This window comes from Mixophyes fleayi, chromosome 3 (assembly GCF_038048845.1).
Source record: "Mixophyes fleayi isolate aMixFle1 chromosome 3, aMixFle1.hap1, whole genome shotgun sequence".
Classification (NCBI taxonomy): Eukaryota; Metazoa; Chordata; class Amphibia; order Anura; family Limnodynastidae; genus Mixophyes; species Mixophyes fleayi.
The window spans coordinates 299549570-299572431 of record NC_134404.1 but is presented as its reverse complement, the minus strand read 5'-3'; the positions used below and the strand labels follow the sequence as shown (position 1 = coordinate 299572431).

Sequence of the window (22862 nt, the reverse complement as noted above, 5' to 3'; positions counted from 1 at the left end):
GTAGCTCAGATAAAATTATTTATCTATTTTATACATAAGTAGATGTGGTCCTACGGTAGGGTTAGCAGTTTACTGGACTTGCTAGATCCCATTAGGTTGCGCACTGGATAATTCTTATTTTATGGGGTGTTGTGAAAGATTCTTGCAGTGACGCAGTGAGCCTGGAAACATAGTGATTCTAATCACTGATGTCACATTGTCTTTCTTGTAGCAAGAAATACATGGTACAATGCTATATTGAAAAGCATAACCTTCCCCCCAAATAAAATAAAATCATGATTGAATGTCCCATTAATTTGTGATGAGGCATGCGTGACGATTTGCTTTTTATTATTTACTCTTCATTCTCAACTGTCACAGCACTTGTCATTTTGTCATCTTTATTTTCCGTTTGCTCCACATCTTCCTGAAGGGTGACTATGTCAGGAGTTGAAGGGGTTTCATACTTTGCTCCATCTTTTCTAGTTAAGTCCTTAAAGAGGAAAATAGTTTAAAATTCATATTTCAGAACAAGCAAATATATCCAATTACTTCTGCAGCATCCTACTTTCTTGTCTATGGTACAATAAACACTATGCCCAAAGGTTTTACTGAATGTTATAACAATTAAACTCCCGTTATAAGCGGCACCTTTTATTTCAATTTTATGTGTGGGGTGGTTGGGTAAAGAAAACATGGAAAAACACCCCCCCCCCCCCCCCCCAAGCACCGTAATCTAAAGACTCCTTTGCTAAAATATAAATATTTTTTAAAAATGAACAAAGATAACTGTATAGATTGTACCGTTCCAGAATCGTCTTCACTCTCATAGGGCTCCCAGGTTACCACATATTCTACTTGTGTCTCTTGGATGAAGTTTGGCAGTTGCTCTTTCATTGTGTCCTTTTCAGAAACTGTTTGGACCATTTGGGGTTCACTTAACTGAGCTTCACTGTGGAAAGAACAGATCTTTTACCACTGATAATCTTCCTGTAAAAGTGTAATGACACTACCGGATACCACCTAATAATTATCTTTCGATTATTCAAAGCCTTTCACCTTCTCCAGTTTCATTTGAATTCTGCTTCTCATGTATACTTTCTCTCTCAACCAGGTAATTTAACATTTATAATTAAGCCGTTAAGAAAACCCACAGATCACTTCCCACTATGATCTGTGGGTTTCCTGATTTTGATGGAGGAGCGAGTCCAAAGTTTATAGAAAATGCCAGGGATAGGTTAAAGCTTTTAGAGCCTCTGTCTCCCTTTCCCTGGCACATAGAAAACCCAGTTTCTAGTTTCAAATCATGTTACCCCTGTTTATTTATGGTCTGCTGATCATTTTTGCAGACATTAAATATGCGATACGCCAAAAAGTGGTGAGCACAGGGGTGAGAAATTACTCAGTGGTGAAGGAGAGAACAGAACGTGACATACACCTTGTGAGAGGAAAAGCCACCTTTCTACTTATATTATCATAGGAACCACCTACTGTGCCTAATGCTACACCCAGCCCTGCTCACAACTACAGTCATATTACATGTATGTCTTTGGTGAGTCGTTGCCATCAGCTTGTTCTTGAGTCTTTATCACTCTATGCAGCTTCTGGTGGTCTTGAGTCATCTTTGCTGCAGCAACATTGCTGTAAAACAAATGAGACAAAGTAGTGACTTAGTGCTGGACTTATCTGATGCAAAACCACAAAGTGGCAGGACGCATGTGGTAATATTTACTTTTAAGCTGAAGTCTCAGGTATACTGAACTTTTTGTCTACTTTGCATTGAGAACTTTCAATTTGTGGCCTTTTACATGTACTACAAATCAACATTACTGACACTTCTAAATGAGTTGTCCTTTTTCCTACAATGTATACTGTACCGCTCCTACTTTCCTCCTTTTGTTTGTCTGCTTTTCCTCTTGGAATAAGTTTAGATTCCAATTTAGAAAAAGATTTGGATACATAACCAGGAATAAAGTCAAGTTTGCCCTGGATGGAAATGAATAGAGTGAAATATAAATTCGGATAATTTGTTAGTTGACTCTCTTTTCAAGCTAACCATGTTACCCTAAATTGAGGATGAGATTTTGTGTCTGTATCTAGGTTTCTCCATTTCTTACTTCTTAATAATGTTAATGGATTGTGGCAAAATGTTATTTTCAACTCTAGAGGAAGTTAAATATATCTGCCAATAGTCCATTCTACAATTATTCTTGAAATTAATGCTAAGTTTATTCACCTTTTATCAGTAAGTTCCATCCCTCTCAATTTTACTAGCATTATCAATTTATCAAGTGCAATTCTAGGTTTATATCTTGCTCATGTAACACCCCCCTAGTGGTGTTCTAGTAAAACCCTGCACTTCAGTGAATACAGGAGGGGTCACCTGGAGGGTAAGCTAGAAGTTTATAAAAAGTTACATAAACTGGTTACCATGGTGATAACCCAGCCCAGCCTGTGAGACTGAGTGAGAGAAAGGAGGGGCTGTCATTAAGGGGGAATAGAAATAGAGACTAAAAGAGACAGAGACTGGGAGAGACAGAGGAGAGGAGAGATGTAGCTGGGAGAGAGTGGGGTGGAAGCTCCCAGGCTTCCCCAGCATTGCCTGGCTGTCTGAGCGTGGTGACTGAGCCAGGGCAAGGAATGTGTGCCCTGGATGAGGGGGAGAACTCCATGCCACTATAGAAAACCCAAGAGAGAGGGGGACACTTTGCATGGAAGAGGCCCTGGAGTGAGGGCTGCTACAAGAGACAAGGTAGCTGTAGTGTCAGATCCTGAGGCTGAGAGTACACAGAGTGACGTGTCAGAGCACAGGAGACATCATCCCCGCAGAGGAGGGATGAGCTGCAGTTGAGAGGTACACAGAGTGTGTCAGAGCTGCATGGAGGAGAAGCTGCCTGCCTATTAGCATCCATGTGAGTGCCCTTGCAGAGGAGGGTTATCTGCAGTGAGTATGGAGTGCAAGAGACATGTAAATTATGTTATTTAACATCTGGATAACATTAAGAACTGTGCTGGAGAGAGTGAGGAGCTGTATATATTTTTCTCTATTGCTGCAACCATTATGATTATTGTGCTGGAGGAAGAGGAGTGTAAATAAAAGTTCAGTTTATCATAGAGATGGTCTGGCGCCCAAATGATTGTGACTTTTATTACACTGCATCACAAAGTGACATTCGCTGTAGTTAGTGGGACACAGGTAAACACCTGCATGTGCAGGGACCCCCTGATCATCTACACCCATGCCCATCAGCTAGCCAGGGTTTGAGAAGGAGGTGCACTGTGTACCCTTTGCACCTCATATTACACACAGTGACAGGGAGTTACACTCAGATAAACTGTTATTGATTGCATACCAAAGGGGATTACAAGAGAGCTAGGTTGTCCCAAATCCATTAACATTCCAGTTTTAAGAAAGATTTTATAATCTGAGCATTGAGCAAATAAATTTATGATCTGACAAATGGCTAGTAGGAATGATTTTAATTTTGTCACCATTAATAACATACCATCTGCAAAAATAGCCAATGTATGGCCAACGGGTCTAAATGATAGACCAGAATGAGTTACTTTATATGTAAGGGTTTGTGCTAGAGGTTTCAGGGCTAAGTTAACTAAAATAGATGATAAAATACGAGTTTGGTGGACATTAAAAAAAAATCCTTAGCATTTGGATGCCAAATATCCATTTAATGTACTACGTTTGGTATTTTAAATTGGGTTTCCACAGTTCATCTATTTTTTTGTATCATGTATATCTAAGCCAACACCCATAACATAATTCATATTGTATTCATACATAATTCATATTGTATTTAAAATAAATCTTTTGATGTATAGGTTTATATTGTCACAACAATTTGAAATAAAGTTAGTTGGGGAAATAATAAAAAGAGAGACACAAAGGAAAAACACAATAAAACAATTCATCTGTAATCTGCAGGACTATAAATTTTCCTGGGGAGTTAATTTGACCTCAGACCATACAGAAAGAACCTGCATGGCCCCATTAACCCCTAAACCTCTCTGAATTCTCCCCTTAAACCAGCACTATAACAGTAAGGGAAAAATATCTAATTTATTAATCCCATTTTACATCACATAAATCTTGAGGCATTTATGTTGTTTGTTAGCTCAAAATAATTTTGAATGTAGACAGAGACAAGTGAGTCGTTTTACATTTTTAGGTATATTGCACTTTCTCCCGTCAGAAAATGTATACAGCTTATGTTGAGAAAAGTAGGTGTAGTTTTATACTAAGGTAGAATAATACTGTCATCTACTGGCTGAAGCTCATATTGTATCAGCATTGATTGCCATTTAAGCCAACCACTATGAAAGCATAATATTCTTCAAATATTTTTTAGATCACTCTAATGAGTGATGACAAGCTCTGCCGTTTCTCCACCATGAAAGATTACAGGATGCATGTTTGAACCTGAGGACCCAATGATCAATGTTAAAATAAATGAAAAGGATTACTCATGTATGGTGGATAGTGGGGCCACCATATCTGTGCTTAATGTTTCTAATGATTTTGATTTTTAAGACATTTATTTCTTAAAGGTCAGAGGGTAACAATCATAAAGAAGCAAATGGAACAAAAACAGGTGAAGAAAAAAAACAGGTGAAGAAAAATAAAAAGAAACCAATCAGAAATAAATTTGATTATAGATTTATAGGTTGCAACCTGTTTTAGCTAACCAATTCTGAATATGAGGGGGGGAAGAGATAAGGAAAGGGGGCAGTGTGGCAAACCGTAAAAGGACTAGATGTGGAGGGAGAGGGGAATGGTCTACCAGAAGGACTTGAGTTGAAGAGTTGTGATTAAACAAATAGAGAACAGGAATAAACAATAACGACCATGGATCCCATATTTTGTCAAAGGATTTAGGTGAGTTTTTAATTATGCTGGTCATGAACTCCATACTATGTTTTTGCCTGACCCTATTAATTATAGATTGGATTTAAGGGGGATTAGGTTGCTTCCAATAAGCTGTTAGCTAGCAGGTGGCAGTGATAATGTGTCTTATAAATTAGTTTTGATGATGGGACACTGTTGGCACCCTGAGAGGGAGGAGGAAGAACATGGGGTCTAGAAGAATGTTTATTTTGAGAATTTCAAGTATTAGGTTCTTATTGTCGAGTCAGAGGCTATAAAGTTTCGGACACCACCACCAGATGTGGAAAAATGAGCCCTACAAATAGCAGACCCTCCAGAATCTGAGGATTCTGGTGAATCTTTTTTTTGCCTTGTCGGCATGTAGTACCACCTGTATAATAGTTTATATACATATTGTCATGAACAACAGGCACGTTAGACTTGATAGCTGCAGGACTACCTGGCTGCATTAGAGCTGTAGCAGCAACAGTGCTAGTAGAAAAGGTATCAGACTTTGACATGGGAAACTTGTGCCATTAAATGATGGCCTGAGACACTTATATGTGTTTCTCTTGCCGAAGCACACACAGCATTTGACTACATAACACATTACCAATTGGGAGCTTGCACTTATGGTGCCATCTCACCTTACTCTTTTCAAAAGTACCATGTTAATCATGCAACTTGCGCCCAGTCTCTGACACACCATTGACATCCCATGATTGTTTGTATAATACTGCAGAAGCATTTACAGCTCACACAGATCTCATTGATACGTCCTTACCACATGCAAACCTAACCTTATTTATAGAGTGTTATTTCTTTCATGATAATAAGGAGAAATTATGATTAGGATATGCAATTTGCACTTCTAGTTTACCTAAGTAAAAATACATTCTGATACTCTTTGTTATGTAGAAATACTATCTGACTGACTTAAATTCTAGATATGATAATTAATGAAACTATGGATTCTTTCAAGAAACTAAATTTAGAACAAATTAGGAAGGTATCTTTACAGGATAGAATGGTCCTAGACTTCCTGCTAGAAGATAGAGATTGTGCATCTGCCATGCTAGGTCAGAAATGTTACACGTACATCTCTGAAATTATGACAAAATACAGGGACATATTGATGAGATAACTAAAACTTCAACATCAAATAAGTTACATACTAGAATGATGGGATCCCTTTGGATGACTGGGTAAAGAAATGTCAAACAGTCAAATTAGAGGTTTTATCTAATATGTGGTTATTTCTATTGTATATGTATTTTATTAACTATGTATTGTTTAAAGGTGTACAAAACTATATAAGAAGACAATTATTCCAGAATATAGATATATGGAAGATGAAAAAGAAACTATTTGAAAAAGCAGCAGACTTAGGGATTCCTTGTAGTTCTGTATGCAGAGTACAGATACTTAGCCCCCATGCATCTTTCATTTATCTTTGGTGTGCATCAACCTAAGCCATCCCTAGTTTAAAATTGTATTATTTTAGTTCTTTTATGAGCAAAATTGATCAAAGGGAGGAATGATAAAGAAGGCAACCTGCTTGACACAAAATTGATTGCTTATGGTTAATATTGTATCAATTAAGCAGTATATTAAGCTTGTATCATAATTAGATGTAAAGCCTGTTATAAACTGTTTCTTTTTTTTATAAACATATTTTATTGAAGAAGTTCAGATATATTCAATACAATAACATTTGTATGCATTCAAATTCAATCACAGATACAATTAGCATACAAGAATATTCACATTGTTACTTGTTTGGTCGATATAATTACCGAAAAGCAGCCTTAATTAACAATCTCATTGTATTTTTCATAAGAGCAATATTACTGATCATAACAATAATAACATCTTCTATAGGGAAGAGCAATCAGGAATGGCCCTCTCCTCCAACTCAGAATTAACTATTACCAAGAAAACATCCAAGAGACACCGAAGTGCAGGGAGACCAGAAGAAAGGAACAAAAACAAATCTCCTTCCCTATAATAGAATTGGGGTATCTTGAAAGAATATTCTAGTTTCAAACCAGAGTGTATGGTGGAAACAATCATGTAGCTGTGTTTGCAGTGAAGTAGGTTGAATATTTATAAAACTTTCCCATGTTTCAAAGAATTTACAAGTTAATTTTCCTTTCTGGAGAGATGCCTCCAACCAATCCATCCGTAATAGGAAATACATCTTTTCCTTAAATAAGTCCAATGTTGGAGGGTAATTCTGAATCCACAAATGGAGAATCAATTTTCTAGCCGCTGCCGAAATTGCCATAAGGGAACCTTCTCCCTCCTGCCGAAGTACGTGTATCAGGTGGCAGTATGCCCAACACTGCCCAATCAGGGGTAAGTGGCAAATAATTTACTAACTCTGCGGTTGTGAATCTCCATATCCGAGTCCAGAAGGCCCTAATCACAGGACAAGTCCAAAAGCAATGATACAAGTCTGACACATTTAGGACATCTAGGGTCGTCTGTTAACCCAATAACACCTAGATGATGGTGTGGGAGATATCCTCTATGAAATATATTGAGGAACATTTCTGGATATGTGGATGCTGGAAAGATTTTTATGGACCTATCTAATTCCTTTAATAACATCTTTTCTATCAATCTAGGAAAGTGACGCATCCACCCACTGACATTTTGGTATGATCTATTATGGTTCTTAAAAAAGTATAGTTAGATTAAATTGCTCCTTTTTTGGAAGGAGTGGCTAATAATAATGTATCAAGACGATTATCCCAATCAACTGCTGTAAAAAGAGAGATTACCTCTTACGCATAGTATTGAGCCTGAATAAAGGAAAGGTCACATGGTCCCAGAAAGGGAAATGTTTCCAACGCTCCGCTATAGCGGAGTGGTTTATTCCTAGTTTTATCTAATAATTGTCCAACTGTCCGTAATCCCTCTTTCTCCCATCTGATAAAGGAGAGAGCCGCCATGCCATCCTGAAATGCAGGAATTTTTTTTACAAATGGTAAATGTATGGATTTATAGGGGTTACGATGCAGTTTATGCCGTAATATATGCCAAATCTTTCTAACAGAGAGAACGAGGGGATTTTCAAGAGTATGGGCAGGTAACTCCTGATCATGTAAATAAAGAAAGGCCTTTATTTGAATATCACAGAGAAACTGTTTCTCCACTGCTAGATTAGTATAAATGATCTGATCTGTTAGCCAATCTTCCAGTATAAAGTGTTTCTTTAGGAGGTTAATTTTGGGATGGTCTGAAGAAATGTGCTTTAGTGACTCCCTGTGTTTCAGAAAAATCAACAAAACATGTGTAATATATGAGGACACCACATTCCATTACCAGATGCTGCATATATTATCTTAACATAATAAATGAGAATTAGTAGTAGAGTTGTGAGTAACTGATATAGCCATAAAGGAAAAAATTAAAAGTAGAGTCTACGTCTATGTTGTAGTTTTTGTTACAACTATATAACTGTGTGCTTGTCTATGAAATTACATGTTTCTAATTATGAGCAGGGGGTATCCACACTCATTTGACATAAAATTCTTCATATTTACTTTACCAGACTTGTAAGAATTTGTGCATTATCATAGAATTATGTCTGTGAAGCCATTGTAAGCCATGGAACACTGTATGTATAAGTATGAGTGGTTATATGTTCAAGATTGTACTTAAGTGTTAAAAATGTGCCATAGAAAGAACTAAGGTAATATCCTTTTACTTCTTATCTTGGTAAACACTACAAGTATCTTTTGCCATCTTTCTCTGCATATCAAGAATTTTAGAGATAAGCACCTCCTATCTTTATCATCATCATTTATTTATATAGCGCCAGAAAATTCCACAGTATTAAAACAAACCAATGTAGACTGACTAGTGAGATAAGCCTGATGTGTTATCATTATTCTGAAAGACAAATCGCGGTCTGATAAAATTCGATCTGACTCTGACACAGTGTGTTTCCTCTTAACATGTAAAATAAATATTAGTGTCCAGAAAAACAAACTGATTAGATATATAAGTGTCCCCAAGCCTCATTGATTACAAATAGAGCATATGCTATTATCTTATTAGGCAGTACCTTCAGCTCTGCATGTCCCCAATAATAATGCCGGTCAATGAGTAAAAGTTATGGGTCTTGGTTCCCCTCCACTTCTATTACCTTTAGGGTTAGGCAGATTTTGGGAGATTTAGTAAGCCGGTCAGTATGCACAGCTTACTATCCAATTAGTACCGTGGTAATAAATAAAAGAGTAGGATACGGCAACATGGCTTTGGTCCACTAAATGCTTCAGATGTCACTGTTATTGGCCCTCACACAATTACTTGCAGATTGAAATACTTGGGATTTATTTTTTTTTGAAAATTCTTTTTTATTGTACAGAGAGATAAACAGGTTTACATCACATCAGATAATTACAACACATTTTCTCTATGTACAAATAACATCTTTCCTTTTTTAGACATACATGTAACATAAATAAGAAAAAAATAAAATTAAAGAGAGCAAGAATGGAAACGGTAGGGGGGGGGGGAGAAGGAGACTGACCAAGTCACTGGATAATGTAGCCTCCTAGTGTGTCTTATGATACATTCTACGGCATCCTATTAACACCAGTTAATTGGCTATTTGCCAATCCCTCTCATTCAGGCTAATATTTATCCGAGTCAACCTCCATCTACCTTCCTCACAGATTCCTCAGTAAGGACCACCTAGTATCCTCAAAGACCCGCATGATATGGAGGCGAGATGATTCTTCCAAGGTGTCTATATACGCACCCCATTTAGCATGGAAGCGCTCCACTCCTTTTTCTAAATCATGGAAGGTGGCTCGTCTATCAAAAAATAGTGTTTCCATCAACTCCGATGTAACCTCCAGTATCGATGGGGTCCTTTTGGATGTCCAATTGCCCAAGATTGCTTTTTTAGCTAAGGTGACCATGATTGTGAGTATCGGTATAATCCGCGAACCTTCTATCTGTTCCTTCCAAGAATCAAAGACTGCAAACAACAGTACTTCATAATGAGCAGATACTTGTATTTTAAAGGTAAAGTTTATATATGTTACCAGTTTATACCAAAACTTAGCAATCTTTGGACACAACCACATGTTGTGTATCAGAGAGGCCTGAGCTTTCTGACATTTCGGGCATATACCTGATTCTGTTACAACCATAAAACGCCTCTGCAATTGCGAAATATATGCCCTATTAATTGTTTTGATATGGACCTCCTGGAGTCTGGCAGAACTGACAGCTTTCATTGTATGTTTCATATAACATAACATCTCTCCTGGAGGTCGTATATTCGGGAGATCTTGCTTCCAAGACTCCCATGTTTTGGCCCACACCTTATCAGGTACAACATCAATTAAGTCAGCATATAAATATTTGATCTTAAACCTATTTATTCTAGCAAAGACTAAGGTTGCTTCTAAATCACCTGTGGAAATACTTGGGATTTTAAAAGCAAAACATCTATTTGTTTGTTGGGGTGTGCTGCTCTGAGTCATAATAGTGAATCATAGTAAAGACTATTAATTTAAGGTGGCGTGATGGCATTATTTAATTGATGCTAGGGTGGTTTGGGGGCTATTAATTTAATGAAAAGCTGAGTTTAGGGAGAAGGAGGGCTATTTATTAATTGTGAATACAAATTATTTAATATTTGGGTAATTTGTGGGGAAATAAATGAATATATCCCACTTACTATTAAATGATTTTCACCCTCACCATTAAATTAATAGTCAGCCTCCACCCCTACTAGAGTAAGAGCCCTACTCTCACACTTACCTTCTACCATCTGGCTCTGTAGATTTCAAAAACAGACTCTTCTGTCTGCCACTGGTTATTTCCTTGCAGTCAACACATAGTTCTAGCAGACTGATCTCTAAATACACTGCAGTAAAATCAAAGCTATTGTAATATGAATAGCATCTTTCTCCCTGTCCAACCATCTCCAAGCAATTTTCTTAGCGCAGAATTGCAGCCTACATCCTATCCACATTCCAAAAAGGCAGTCGAGAACATCGGTGTCACAAACGCTCAGTCTGTCACAGATACAGCAATCTGAACATCTGGCCGTGACTGGCGTCACCATAGTATAGTATTCACTTAGCAATGAATACACCTTTTCTGCCACCACAAAGGATTTATTATGGTGTCCTTACATTCACCAGAACCACTTATTAATGTTTCACACTTAAATCACATACACATGCAGGGCCTGGCTGGGCTGGGGGACAGGGGGGCATCTGCCCCATGGGCTGGACCCATAGTGGGCTACCTTGGGCTGGGTCAATGGGCATTTTTTCCCGTTAAAATAAGCTCCTGAGTCGAGTATTTTCCCCCGGGCTAAAATTTGCAAGCCCTCCCCTGTACACATGTAGCATGAGCCTCCCAGGGCTTCGTAAATTCACAAAGAATCACGGAGAAAACACTAGATTAAATTTATTTAATCTGAAAAATGGTTCCAAGGCTTAGTTACAAAAATTAATAACAAGACATACAATATATTTTGTCATACATGAATTCAACAGAAAATAACAATCAGTCATTAGATTAATTGTCACACCTCCCCCTAAACCTAGGGCATGGAGAACTGTGACCTGTTACTGTCTCTCCAGCCCATTCACCACTTCTTTCCCTTGACGCGAGAAGCCTTCTGCGTTTCCATATACTGCGCCCTTCCGGTGCTGAATGGTAAAGTTATATTGCTGCAAAAGTAAACTCCATCTTAAAAGCTTTCCATTATCTCCAGAAACACTATTCAGCCAGCTTAGGGTATTATGGTCTGTAATAATGGTGAAATCCCGTCCATACAGGTAGGGCTGTATCTTTTGCAGTGCCCATACGATGGCTAGGCAATTTTCATTCAGTGGTAGCATAAGCCACCTCTCAGGGGAGTAGTTCTACTTAGCAAAATGATATGGTGCTCCTCCCCATGTGCTGTCACCTGGCTAAGGAAAGCTCTTAGTCCATAGTTAGACGCGTCAGTCTGTAATATAAATCTCCGTTTGAAATCTGGGGCATGTACAACAGGGGGGACTGGGCCAGAGCAGATTTCAGAGCTGTAAATGTATTTTCACAATCCTCTGTCCAATTAACCACCTGTGGTAATTTCTTTTTTATTAAGTCAGTCAGAGGTTTGGCTAGGGTGCTATAACGGCGCACAAACTCTTGATAATACGCAGCTGTACCTAAGAAAGACATGATCTGCTCTTTCTCGGTAGGGGTCGACCCCGCCGTGATAGCCTCTACCTTGCCTGGCTCTGGACGGAGGATACCTCCCCCTACACGGTGCCCCAAGTACTGCACTTCACATATGCCAAGCTGGCACTTCTCTGGCTTGATAGTCAAACCTGCCTCAGTAAGTTGGCCTAACATACAGGGCCCTCTTAACAACATTATGGGCCCCCGGGCAAAGCAGTGCACCGGGGCCCCTATATATATGCACGTAAAAAAAAAAATATATATATATATATATATATATATATATAAAATATCACTCACTTACTGGTCAGCCCTTGAAATAATTAAAAAAAAAAACCTTAACTTACCTTATTCTCCGATGCGATCCTCTTCACTCTGCTTACAAGTCACTGCAGCGCGAAAATCAGCAGGCAGCAGGGGACTCCTCTGTGCTGCGCTTCGCAATGGATGTCGGGCCGGCGTGATGACGGCACGCCCGACATGCACTGCGAGCACCGCACGGAGGAGGAGACCAGGGAGGGAGCCGGATCGCAAGCTGACCGCAAGGTAAGTATTTTCTTCTTTTTTTTTTCAGGATTTTGTTTTTAGCGCTGCCTCTGACGGGCCACCTAGCCTGTGTGGCCCCCGGGCACCTGCCCATTGTGCCCAATGGAAGAGATGGCCCTGCTAACATACGATTCAGATGGATCAGGTGCTCCTCCCAGGTCTGGCTGAACACAGCAATTTCATCCAGGTAGGCAGCTGCATGTCCCTCCTGGTCCTCTAGCAGGTCATTGACCAAGCGCTGGAAGAACGCAGGGGCATTTTTCATTCCAAAGGGCATGACCAAAAACTCAAACAGCCCAAGTGGGGTGATAAATGCGGAGCGCTCACGTGCCTCGGGTGACAATGGGATCTGCCAGTACCCTCTACTGAGATTGATGATAGTAATGTACCATGGATGGGCAAGCTGATCTAGCATCAACACTGTAGCATCATTCAACCTAATATAGTCTACACAGAACCGGGTGTCCCCACATTTCTTTGGGACCAGTACCACTGGGGCAGCCCAAGAACTGTGAGACTTTTAAATTACCCCTAGCTGCAACATCTCGTCTATGATATGCTGGCTGTCTGAGGGGGGTCTGGTTGCCTGTGTTAAATGATTGTGGCCAATTGTGTTTTTCCAGGTTTCCCTGTAAAATGGGACTAATAGGGCCATAGCATGTCAGCTAGCTGCTCTAGCTGAGAGCCAGACAGCTCTTCACTGCAGTGGGTGTCTGCTAGGGAACCCTCCTCTCTAGCAATCGCTGCTACATCCACCAAGGAGTCAGATTTCTGATCACTCTCAGGCAGGCTACACACAGCTAATACATAAGCTTCCCTTATCTCAGAACAGGGGGTCTGTAAAGGGACAGGGTTAGATTGCAAAACAGTACAATATACCATATTGTCATCAGACACCTCTATCATTGCAGGAGCTGGAGGAAGGGGAGTTAGAGAGACTGAATCAGTGTCAGTGTTACCTTCTGGCATCCCCCTTCCTTCCCCCTCAGGGGTTAATTCTGAGGACTTGGCCTGCACTGCTTGCTGGCATGTGAACACTGACACTTCAGACAGTTTACACATTTCAGGTATAGGTATACTAAGACATACATTTTTCCTGTCACATCCTCGCTTACACATTTCATGTACACTGGAACCTACATTTTCCCAGTCATATCCTGGTACCTGGTAACAAACACGGGTACTCTCAACAGATTCTAACACAGTTGCAGGAACATTGTCCCCTGTCCCTACCTCATGAGAAGAGGTGAGTGGAAAAAGAGGTTTAAATTCTACCACAATACCATGTGTGACATTCACACCATTACATATCTCATTATTATTAGGGGTTTCCAAATTATCCCCAATTACATCTGGATCTTCACATCAACCCACATAATTGCAAGAGTTAACAATGGCACCTATCTTCTTCTCACCCTCACATATCTCTATCCCATTACAGAGCATTTCAGGTTCTTCACACAGAGTAACATTTTTCCCTCGGTACAAAAGGCCATTTTCCCAACAAATTCTATCTTCCTTACTTTCAAGATGGGACTGACTGACCCTCCCCTTACTGTCGATAAACTGGGATCAGTGTTTTGTTCAGTTTTAAAAGTGTAATTTCCGAGCTTGTCAGTGTTGCACACAGCTTAAAGTCGTTCATTCAAATCACTGCCAGAAACTTCAGCGTCTACAGTGAGGGAGGCGGTGGAGGGGGATTGGTTTCTAGTGAACATCCCTCCACTCTTTCAGGGGTTAATGCACAGCTCCTCTGTGCTGCTCTCCGGGTCACTACTGCTAAGACATTGAATACATTTTCACACTTTGGGTCACCTTCAGATTTGGGCACATGTAAATCGATCTGACTACCTAAAACATTAGCAGACATGGTATCACATTTAGGCACAATCACACACATTTTGCCCTGATCAAATTCACAACAGGGGATTTAAAGCGTTAGTCTCTCCAACAAGAGCCTTATCATCAAACACATTGGCACATTATCCCTCCCTCTGCATCATAGGTACCTGCAAATCTGCATAAGTATTCTCAGCAGCACATGAAATTTCATTACATATTTTTGCACTCATGGTATGCTGGTCATTTACCTGAGAAAGAATAGAGTTAGTTTGCACCAGTGCATCAGAAATTACATCACTTTCAGTTATATAAGCAGTGTGCATCCTTCCCAAATCAGACCCCAACAGTACCGTGACAGGCAGATTATCTAGTACCCCAACGCCTCGTATTCCTCTTCCAGATCTCCAATTTAGGTACACCCTGGCTAGGGGTACTGCAGTATGTAGGCCCCCCACTCCTCGCACAGCAATAGTCTTCCCAGGAATAATGTTCTCTTGGCTCACTAGAACTGGATGCACAAGAGTCAGGTCTGCGCCAGAGTCTAACAACACAGTGCGACTTGGTGTCCTACCTTAACCGCTCTCAGATTGTCTCTGGGGCAATCTTGGGGTCCTCCTGCACTCAGGGTGGCCGGCACTGGCTTTCCTGCAGGGCCCCTCACAGGAGGAGTTGTTTTTATCTTTTTGGGCAATTGACACTGATATGCCGGACTTCATTACATGTAAAACATCTGCGGCCAGTTGCCAATACAGGTTTTCCCTCTGCCCTCCCCCCCCTCCCCCCAAAAGGTGCAGCAACAGCTGGTTTGGTTGACAGGGAACTCAGGGGTGATCCTCCAGGTTGCCGCTCTTTTCACGGTGTTTGCCCTGGCGCTCCCCAAATCTTTTTCATTACAAGAGCCCTGGTAACTGTGTACTTGTCGGCCAGGCTAGCAGCCGTTTGCGCTGTCTTAGGGTCATGATCCACTACCCATTCCCGCACCTCATCTGGGCACAGTGTGAGGAGAATAAGATCCTTTAGCTTATTATAGTCCAGTACCTGCAATCCCTCAATCCATTGATGCATCATGGATGATAATTGCACTAACAGTCCGGCATAGGTATCAGAGGGACTGCTCCTTAGGTCTCGGAAGTTCCGCAGGTAAGCCACAGGAGTTACGTTGAAACAAAGTAACAAAGCTTTCTTAATTGCGACATAATCACCGTCCAGTTCCTGGGGAAGGTCTGCAAATGCTTCTAAAGCTTTCCCTCTCAGTCAGGGGTTAAATAGCTGGCCCATTCACTGGGGTCCAGCTCAAACTGTCGGCAAGTCCTTTCAAATCTCCTCAGGAATGCATCAAGGTTGCTGTCCTTTTCCAACACTGGAAATTGGTTGTGCCAGGGCTTTTTCCTACCTGGACCTCGGTCCGCCGACTGGCTGTTGACGCTCTGCAGCCTCACTGTCTGCAGCAGCGTGGCATTCAGCAGCCTCCCTGTCTGCATGGCGCTCAGCAGCTTCCCGGTTTGCAGCAGCGCGGCGTTCGGCAACCTCTTGAAGTTGCTGAATCAGCTGCAGCGAGGTTGCAGGGTTGGCATTCTTCAGCTGTTTGAGAGCAGTATGAAGGTAACTGTCCAGGATCGACTCCTCACTTGATTGAACAGAGGTATTTCTGGCAATGTCCAGTGCCGACTGCTCTCCTGAAGCAGAGAGATTTTCTCCACTGTCTCCGCCGACTCTTGGTTTCTGATCAGCTTCCGCAAGTGCTTGAATCAGTTGCTCTCGGTTGCTGGCGGGGACGACAGCAATTCCTCTTTCGACACACAAAGCTAAAAGCTCATCCTTTTTCATCTGCTTATAGTCAGGGGCCATCCTGGACCTCACACTTCCACCAAATAAAAAATAGAAAGAAAACAAGAAGGGGGGAACAGAAACTATATGTGCAGTATGTCTTCAATATATTTTGTCATACATGAATTCAACAGAAAATAACAATCAGTCATTAGATATACTACATAATTGTCACAATATAGAGAAGACATCAATTCAAAACCGTGAGATCTGACATTTTACCGGAAAATACATTTTGCATCGTTTTCAGATCCCGGTGATCTGGTTATTAGAATTCTTAGAATTCTCCAAATCGGATTTCTCCAAACCTCCTAAACTCTCTGCTCATCTCTAATTGTATCACTAGTAACTATCTGTCCACTTACAAAAATCAACACCATCATTTTTTGATGTAGCGCCACCAATTCTGCAGCACTGAACAGAGAATATTGGTCCTTCACATCAGTCCCTGTCCCATTGGAGCTTACAATCTAAATTCCCTAACACACACAGAGAGAGGGACAGACACACAATCTAGAGAAAATGTTGTCAGTAGCGAATTAATCTACCAGTATGTTTTGGAGTATAGAACTATTCAGTGGAATTTCTGTCCCTTCACCTCGGTCAAACATACTCTGCTGAAAGTAATTACAACCAGTATATCCCACTAAAAAAAACATGCGTTTAAATGTAGGCACACAATACATTTTAATTAGGAAATGTAATTTCTTAATATTCTGGTGTATAAATCATTGATCATTATATATATCAAATACAAGTGCAGATAAAGACCATCACTTTCCACTGGATGGAAGTTATATATATATATATATATATATATATATATATATATATATATATATATATACATACATACATACATACATACACACACACACACACATACATATATAATATAAATATATATATATACACAAACATACACATATATGAAAAAAAAGAGAAAGGAAGTGAGCACATAAAGTGTACAATAGTTCAGTAAGTGGGTGCCTTATATAGCCAACAACAGACAGGATGGAGGTCTCAAGAATCAGCAGTGTATATGGTTATTGAGGAAAAGAGGATCACATATTTCAGATAAGTCTGCCTTTTATGAGTAAAGTATTCATGCCTTTTCTACACTATATGCTCACTTCTGCTCGCTCTTTTTTCTGGTTGTATTGTTTTTGTAGGTCCATTTGGTGACTGAAGACCTTTGTGAGAGAATCTGTGGAATTATCCTTATATAATCATTGCTGGGACTAAAATTTTATATTACATTGGAGTGGTAGGAGCGCACAATAGGATTTATTTACACCAAAATTGTACATATATTATAGAAGTAAGATGAACAGTGCAATCATACCCTTTGTCTTTTGTCATAACACTGCATGCAGATCCTCCATTACCTTCTTGTGAATCTATCTTTTCAGTGGATTCACTGCTTGTTTTCCAAAAAGTCTTATAAGAAGTCTTTCTAAGAATAGCAAACATATTAAAAAAAATAAAGATGATGTAAGTACTTTTGGACTACCTTTGATTTAAATTCATGCTCACCTCATATAGCTCTGCCCATTCTCTTTCCTATCAGTCCTATTTATTTGACACCATGGACCACCCTTTCCTTCTATAAATTCTTTGTCCTATATGACATTGTCCTCTCCTGTCTGTCCTCATAGCTTTCTGACCACTCGCCCCCCCCCAAGGGTCTGTTCTTGGCCCCTTCCTTTTCTCCCTGTACACTTTTTCCTTGGTGATCTCACCAAGTCTACATCTCCTCTCCTGACCACTCCCGCCCTCCCCTTTTCCGCGGCTTCAGCTGTCTTTCTGCTATATCTACTTGCATGTTCCACTGCTTCCTTAAACTGAATATATCTAAAACTGAGTTGATCGCATTCCCATCAACCCCGAATACCCTCACCTCCCCACATTTCTATTTTACACTAAAATAGTACATACACTATAAGTAACAAGATGAAAAGTACAAACTTACTTTATATTTCTAATATTAGCAAACACATGAAAAAAATAAACATGGATGTTTCATATAAAGGTGCATTTGTTTCATACAGAGGTGCATTTGACACCACCATCTTCTTGCATCAGTGTTATGGAAGCCTTAAATTACTTCTCTGTGCTGTTGGGGACCCTGCTCTTTACCCTATCTAATACTCAGTCTGTAGCTTTGTGCTTATCTCCATTGCCATCCTCACATCATTACACTGCCCATGCAAGATTCATCCCTCCCTAACATAATTACACAAGTGGACAGGTCACTATCTCCCACAAGATCAGCACACTCTTTTACTGCTGCTGTCAACATTCTGATAATATGATTGACTATGCTATAAACATTCTGATCATCTGATTGGATAGTAAAAATAGACTAAACATGGACGAGCAGGAGGTGAATACTGAAACACTAAAGTGGTAAGACTCTAGTCAAACACACCATAACAATATTTGTACCTATAGATAGGCAACTTCCTTATTTAGATGTATACACCTCGTTTCTATGTTCTGCTTGCTTTGGAACTAATTTGGGGGTATATACATAACACACAACTCAAAGAAGTAAAATAAAGCAAATGAACCAAACAGAACATACAAATGACTACATCAAGTAACAGACTCCATATAGTAAAGTGACTCAAAAATCAAGTAAACCAATACAAACAAGCAAACCACAAACACTGAATGAAGTATTTACCTTGTCAAAATTAGCACAGCAGAAACAAGGAGGATGCAGCCTAACAGGACAGTCATCACAATAGAAGCTATAGTTCCTTGACTCATGATAAATTTCTGAGGTTGTGATATGGAAATACCCACAGGTTTCTCAAATACGGAATCCAGGATCTTCTGAATACTTTGCGTATTGTCTTTGAGAAATCTAGAAATGGAGAATGTGGAGAACATTTCACAAAAGTTTGAGTAGTAGCAGTGTGTTGTTTCAGCGAAACATAACGAAGAGAAGAGAAACATAATCTGATGAGGGCTGGGAAGGACTTTCTACTGATTAGTTTCACCAGAATGGCTGTCTCTGGGAGTAAAGCACACCCCAGCAGTTTGGACTAGGTGAAGTCATGCGCTACACAACGTGGACACAAGATACAAGTTGACAGGCTTAAAATTCATATTGTCAGTGTAAAAGAGACACACTTGGGGGCATATTCAATTGTTAGCGTTACTGGCAAAAGTAACGCGGCGCACGCGCTATTACCATCATTACGGTAATAGTGCGTGTAAATACCGTTATTACGGTACCTTTCACGCTGGATTTCAGCTCGCGGCTCAGGGAGCTGCGAGCTGAAATCCGGCTAAGTATTACCGTAGTAATGGTAATACTTTTAACGCTGCGGGGAATTCAAACAATTGAACATGCCCCATGGATTACACTGACATCAAAGACCAGATCCTTAATTAGTTTTATGCTTTCACTTCCCTCACTGATATAAGTATGGTTTATTGTGATATATGATAATAAACATTGTTACTCTATATTTCTCTTCTCTTATTCTCTTGAGCACCTGAGCTTTTGGACACAACTTAGAATACTACTACAGCTGGCTGGTAAAGCAGCAGCAGATTGCTGCACTTTAGTGGAGAAGAGCATTATACACCTTCGGTACAGATTCCATCAGTCCGTCCCTTCATAATCAACAAATACTGCTACTAGTAACAGTTGCACTACTAATAACTGTTATTACACATTTCAGACCTTTGCAATATATCCATATCTTCCATAAACAACAGTAGATACTGTGGCTGGATCACTTATAAATAACTTATTTCTGGCTGGATCATGTAGAAATAATTTATTGTAGAAATGTATTTCAATTAGTGGTGTAGGCACCAATGTATATAATTGCAAATGCACTTATCGTGTTACATTGAGATGTGTTTTGTATGGAAATGTCTTGTTTAGGGTTGTAACTTTTCTTTGGGATTTCCCAAGTTAGCAATAGAGTGGAGGAAATGTATTTATTTCTGAGGCATATGCCAAGAGAGGAAATGTGTATTCTGCAACTGTCTGAAGAAAGGACCCCATGTTAATCTCATGTTAATTGGACCTTTTGAGGTGTGAGTGTCCAACACACCTGAAGGCACAGGAAGGTTTAATTAGACTTGCTGTTAGATTTCCTATGTATCTAAAAAAGGATGCAGGAAATACCAGCAAGTTTTAGGATATCACAGATAAGTGTAAATTTTGTTAAGTATAAATTGCATTTAAATCCATTGGGAAACATAGTGCATCCTGATACTAAAAATAACTCAGACTTCATGGGGGTGGCTTATTCACTGTGAGGCTGTGTCTAAAACTATATAAAACAACACTGGTTTTTACTGAAATGTATCATTCTTGTTTCTTCTGACCTCTTGATCACTGGTACCTTAAACTGGTGTGAACTGTCCTTATCAGGGCACTTGATCAAATGAACATTACTTGCTTCAAAGACCTGCTTGACAACTTCTTCCATACTGAAATTTATGTGACCTACAGATTAGACCCAACTCTAATCTGTTCCTGGTTATACTGAGGTTTGGACCCAGTTTTCCAGTACCACCGTTCTGCCCGCTACCCAGCAGCTCTGGCCAGTGTGATATGCCAGGGGGATCCATCCAGAGCAACCCTGATCTATAGGAAGAGGTCAGGGGGGACCAGCCCAGGTGCACCAGCAAGGGGGTAAACTAGTAGTGACAGTTACCCAGAAGGAACTAGGTTCTGGATGCCGGTAAGGAGTCCAGTGGTAGCAGCAGCTTAAGCCTCTCCTACTGCTATTAGAGGGCGCATTTGGGATAAAGAAAGGGAACGGTGGCACAATAAGCCCAGCCGTTCCCAGCAACAACAGACAGGTTGGCATCAGGGCCATCTTTTCCATTGGGCGCGATGGGCAGGTGCCCGGGGGCCCCACGGGCAAGGAGGCCCCATAGGCAGGGCTCATAATTAGAATAAATAATCCTGCATAAGAAAAAACCTGCAAAAAAAACCTGCAAAAAAAACCTTCAAGGGTCACTGAGCAAGTACATCTATCTATCTCTATCTCTATATCTCTATACATCTATATCTATATATATATATATATATATATATATATATATATATATATATATATATATATGTAGGGGCCCCGGTGCACTGCTAATGTTGTTAAGATGGCCCTGGTTTGCATAGGCGGTCTATCCTGTCACAAATACAATATACATACAGTGAACGTCTGGTATTTAAGTACTTATTGTATTTATCATGTATTACAAAATGTATTTTATTTCTTTCACTACTTATACAAAGTATATTGCTATACTTTATTGCTATACTTTTTTTTTATTTGAATGCCACGGTGCTTTTTATGTTTATAAAAATTATGTTTATTTTCTAGGAAGCAAAAAGTGTTCACTAGGTGAAATCATATTGCTTTCATTTAATTGATCAGCTTATATAAATGGCATCTGTTACACTGTTGTACAAGCCAAACCTAGTAATTGCATGGGAGGGACAACACATACAGTTTGTATGAAAAATCTGTAGAGCCAGACATGGTAGAGGAAACGTTTAGAATAAATTTTGATGATACTTATTTCTTAATGTGTTCTTCAATAATTCATTTTCATTTGTGCTAAACTTTTAGCTCAACTTACTTAATATTCAGACAATAAGGGATTCCATGCTACAGGATATCATGGTTTGCAGCTACTGGAATGTGATGTAATAATCACTTCTCCAAGGGTAGAAAAAGTAAACTTGGGTCATTAAATCATAGTCAATAGAGCTGAGTGCATTGATGTTCCGGCTTGTCCTCACATTTCTGTTTTCCAGCTGTCTGCTTGTAAGACATGTATTTCATTACAACTGCTAAGTTATGATTATATTTATTGCTTTGCAAAATCCCCAATGCTGCAGTCTCTAAAATTAGCCACAAGTTGAACAATCCCATGTATAAAACGTAATATGCAGATTTAATTAGAAGCCACTCATAAACGTACCCAATTCTATATATTGGATAATGCACCCCATGATGTGAAAAAAAGGAATATTAGAAGTCAAAAAAGGGTTTTAGCCTGCATACGTTTACATATAAGTCATGGCAGTGGTCGAAGTGCAGGTCTATACGGTGGAACGCCATACCACCACTCTCTTACTGCCTTCATTGTAAAACTATTAAATTCCATCATACGTTCCCATTACATCTTTCATACTGCTACTTCTAACGTTCCATTTTGACCACTGAGGCATGGATCTGTAAGTTAACACCTCATATCTTCTTATCTTATGGCACAGTTGCATTATTCCTAAGACTACATGACAAGACAGACATTTTTGTTTCTTTTATTATAACCTGGGGAAAATGTGTGTATTTCAGAAGACAAACAATACTGCTATGTTTAGAATATATTAATTGATTTGCTACAAAAAATCCTCCTGTTTATGCTGCAGTCTTTTAATTGCTATGACTCAAAGATTGACCCTGTGTACAACAGTGTACGCCACAATGCTGTAAAATATAGGAATATTAGTAGTTACCAAGGACTTACGTGGTGTAAGGTGGCAGACCTCGTGCAGTAAGGTAACATATCATATCTGTTTATTTCACGATAGGGTCTG

General features: G+C 39.7%; 1 protein-coding gene across 1 annotated transcript; it reads right to left on the bottom strand.

Annotated features, from left to right (window-relative positions):
- Positions 1-334: 334 nt before the first annotated feature.
- On the bottom strand, positions 335-22544 carry LOC142143254 (uncharacterized). The gene is made up of 6 exons (XM_075200967.1): positions 22435-22544; positions 18969-19151; positions 17625-17735; positions 1519-1620; positions 784-931; positions 335-472 (listed from the first exon to the last, which is right to left on the bottom strand). The coding sequence occupies exons 1-6, from the start codon at positions 22542-22544 to the stop codon at positions 335-337; spliced, it is 792 nt and encodes a 263-aa protein (XP_075057068.1).
- Between the last annotated feature and the right edge of the window lie 318 nt (positions 22545-22862).

What these genes read in the sequence shown, in the direction of transcription:
- LOC142143254 (XM_075200967.1), bottom strand. Translation starts at nt 22,544, where the DNA reads ATGCAACTGTGCCATAAGATAAGAAGATATGAGGTGTTAACTTACAGA. An exon ending in GACTCACCAAAGACATACAT is followed by an intron (nt 932 to 1,518) that starts GTAATATGACTG and finishes TTCTTTCCACAG; the next exon opens with TGAAGCTCAGTTAAGTGAAC. An exon ending in GTGAAGACGATTCTGGAACG is followed by an intron (nt 473 to 783) that starts GTACAATCTATA and finishes TTCCTCTTTAAG; the next exon opens with GACTTAACTAGAAAAGATGG.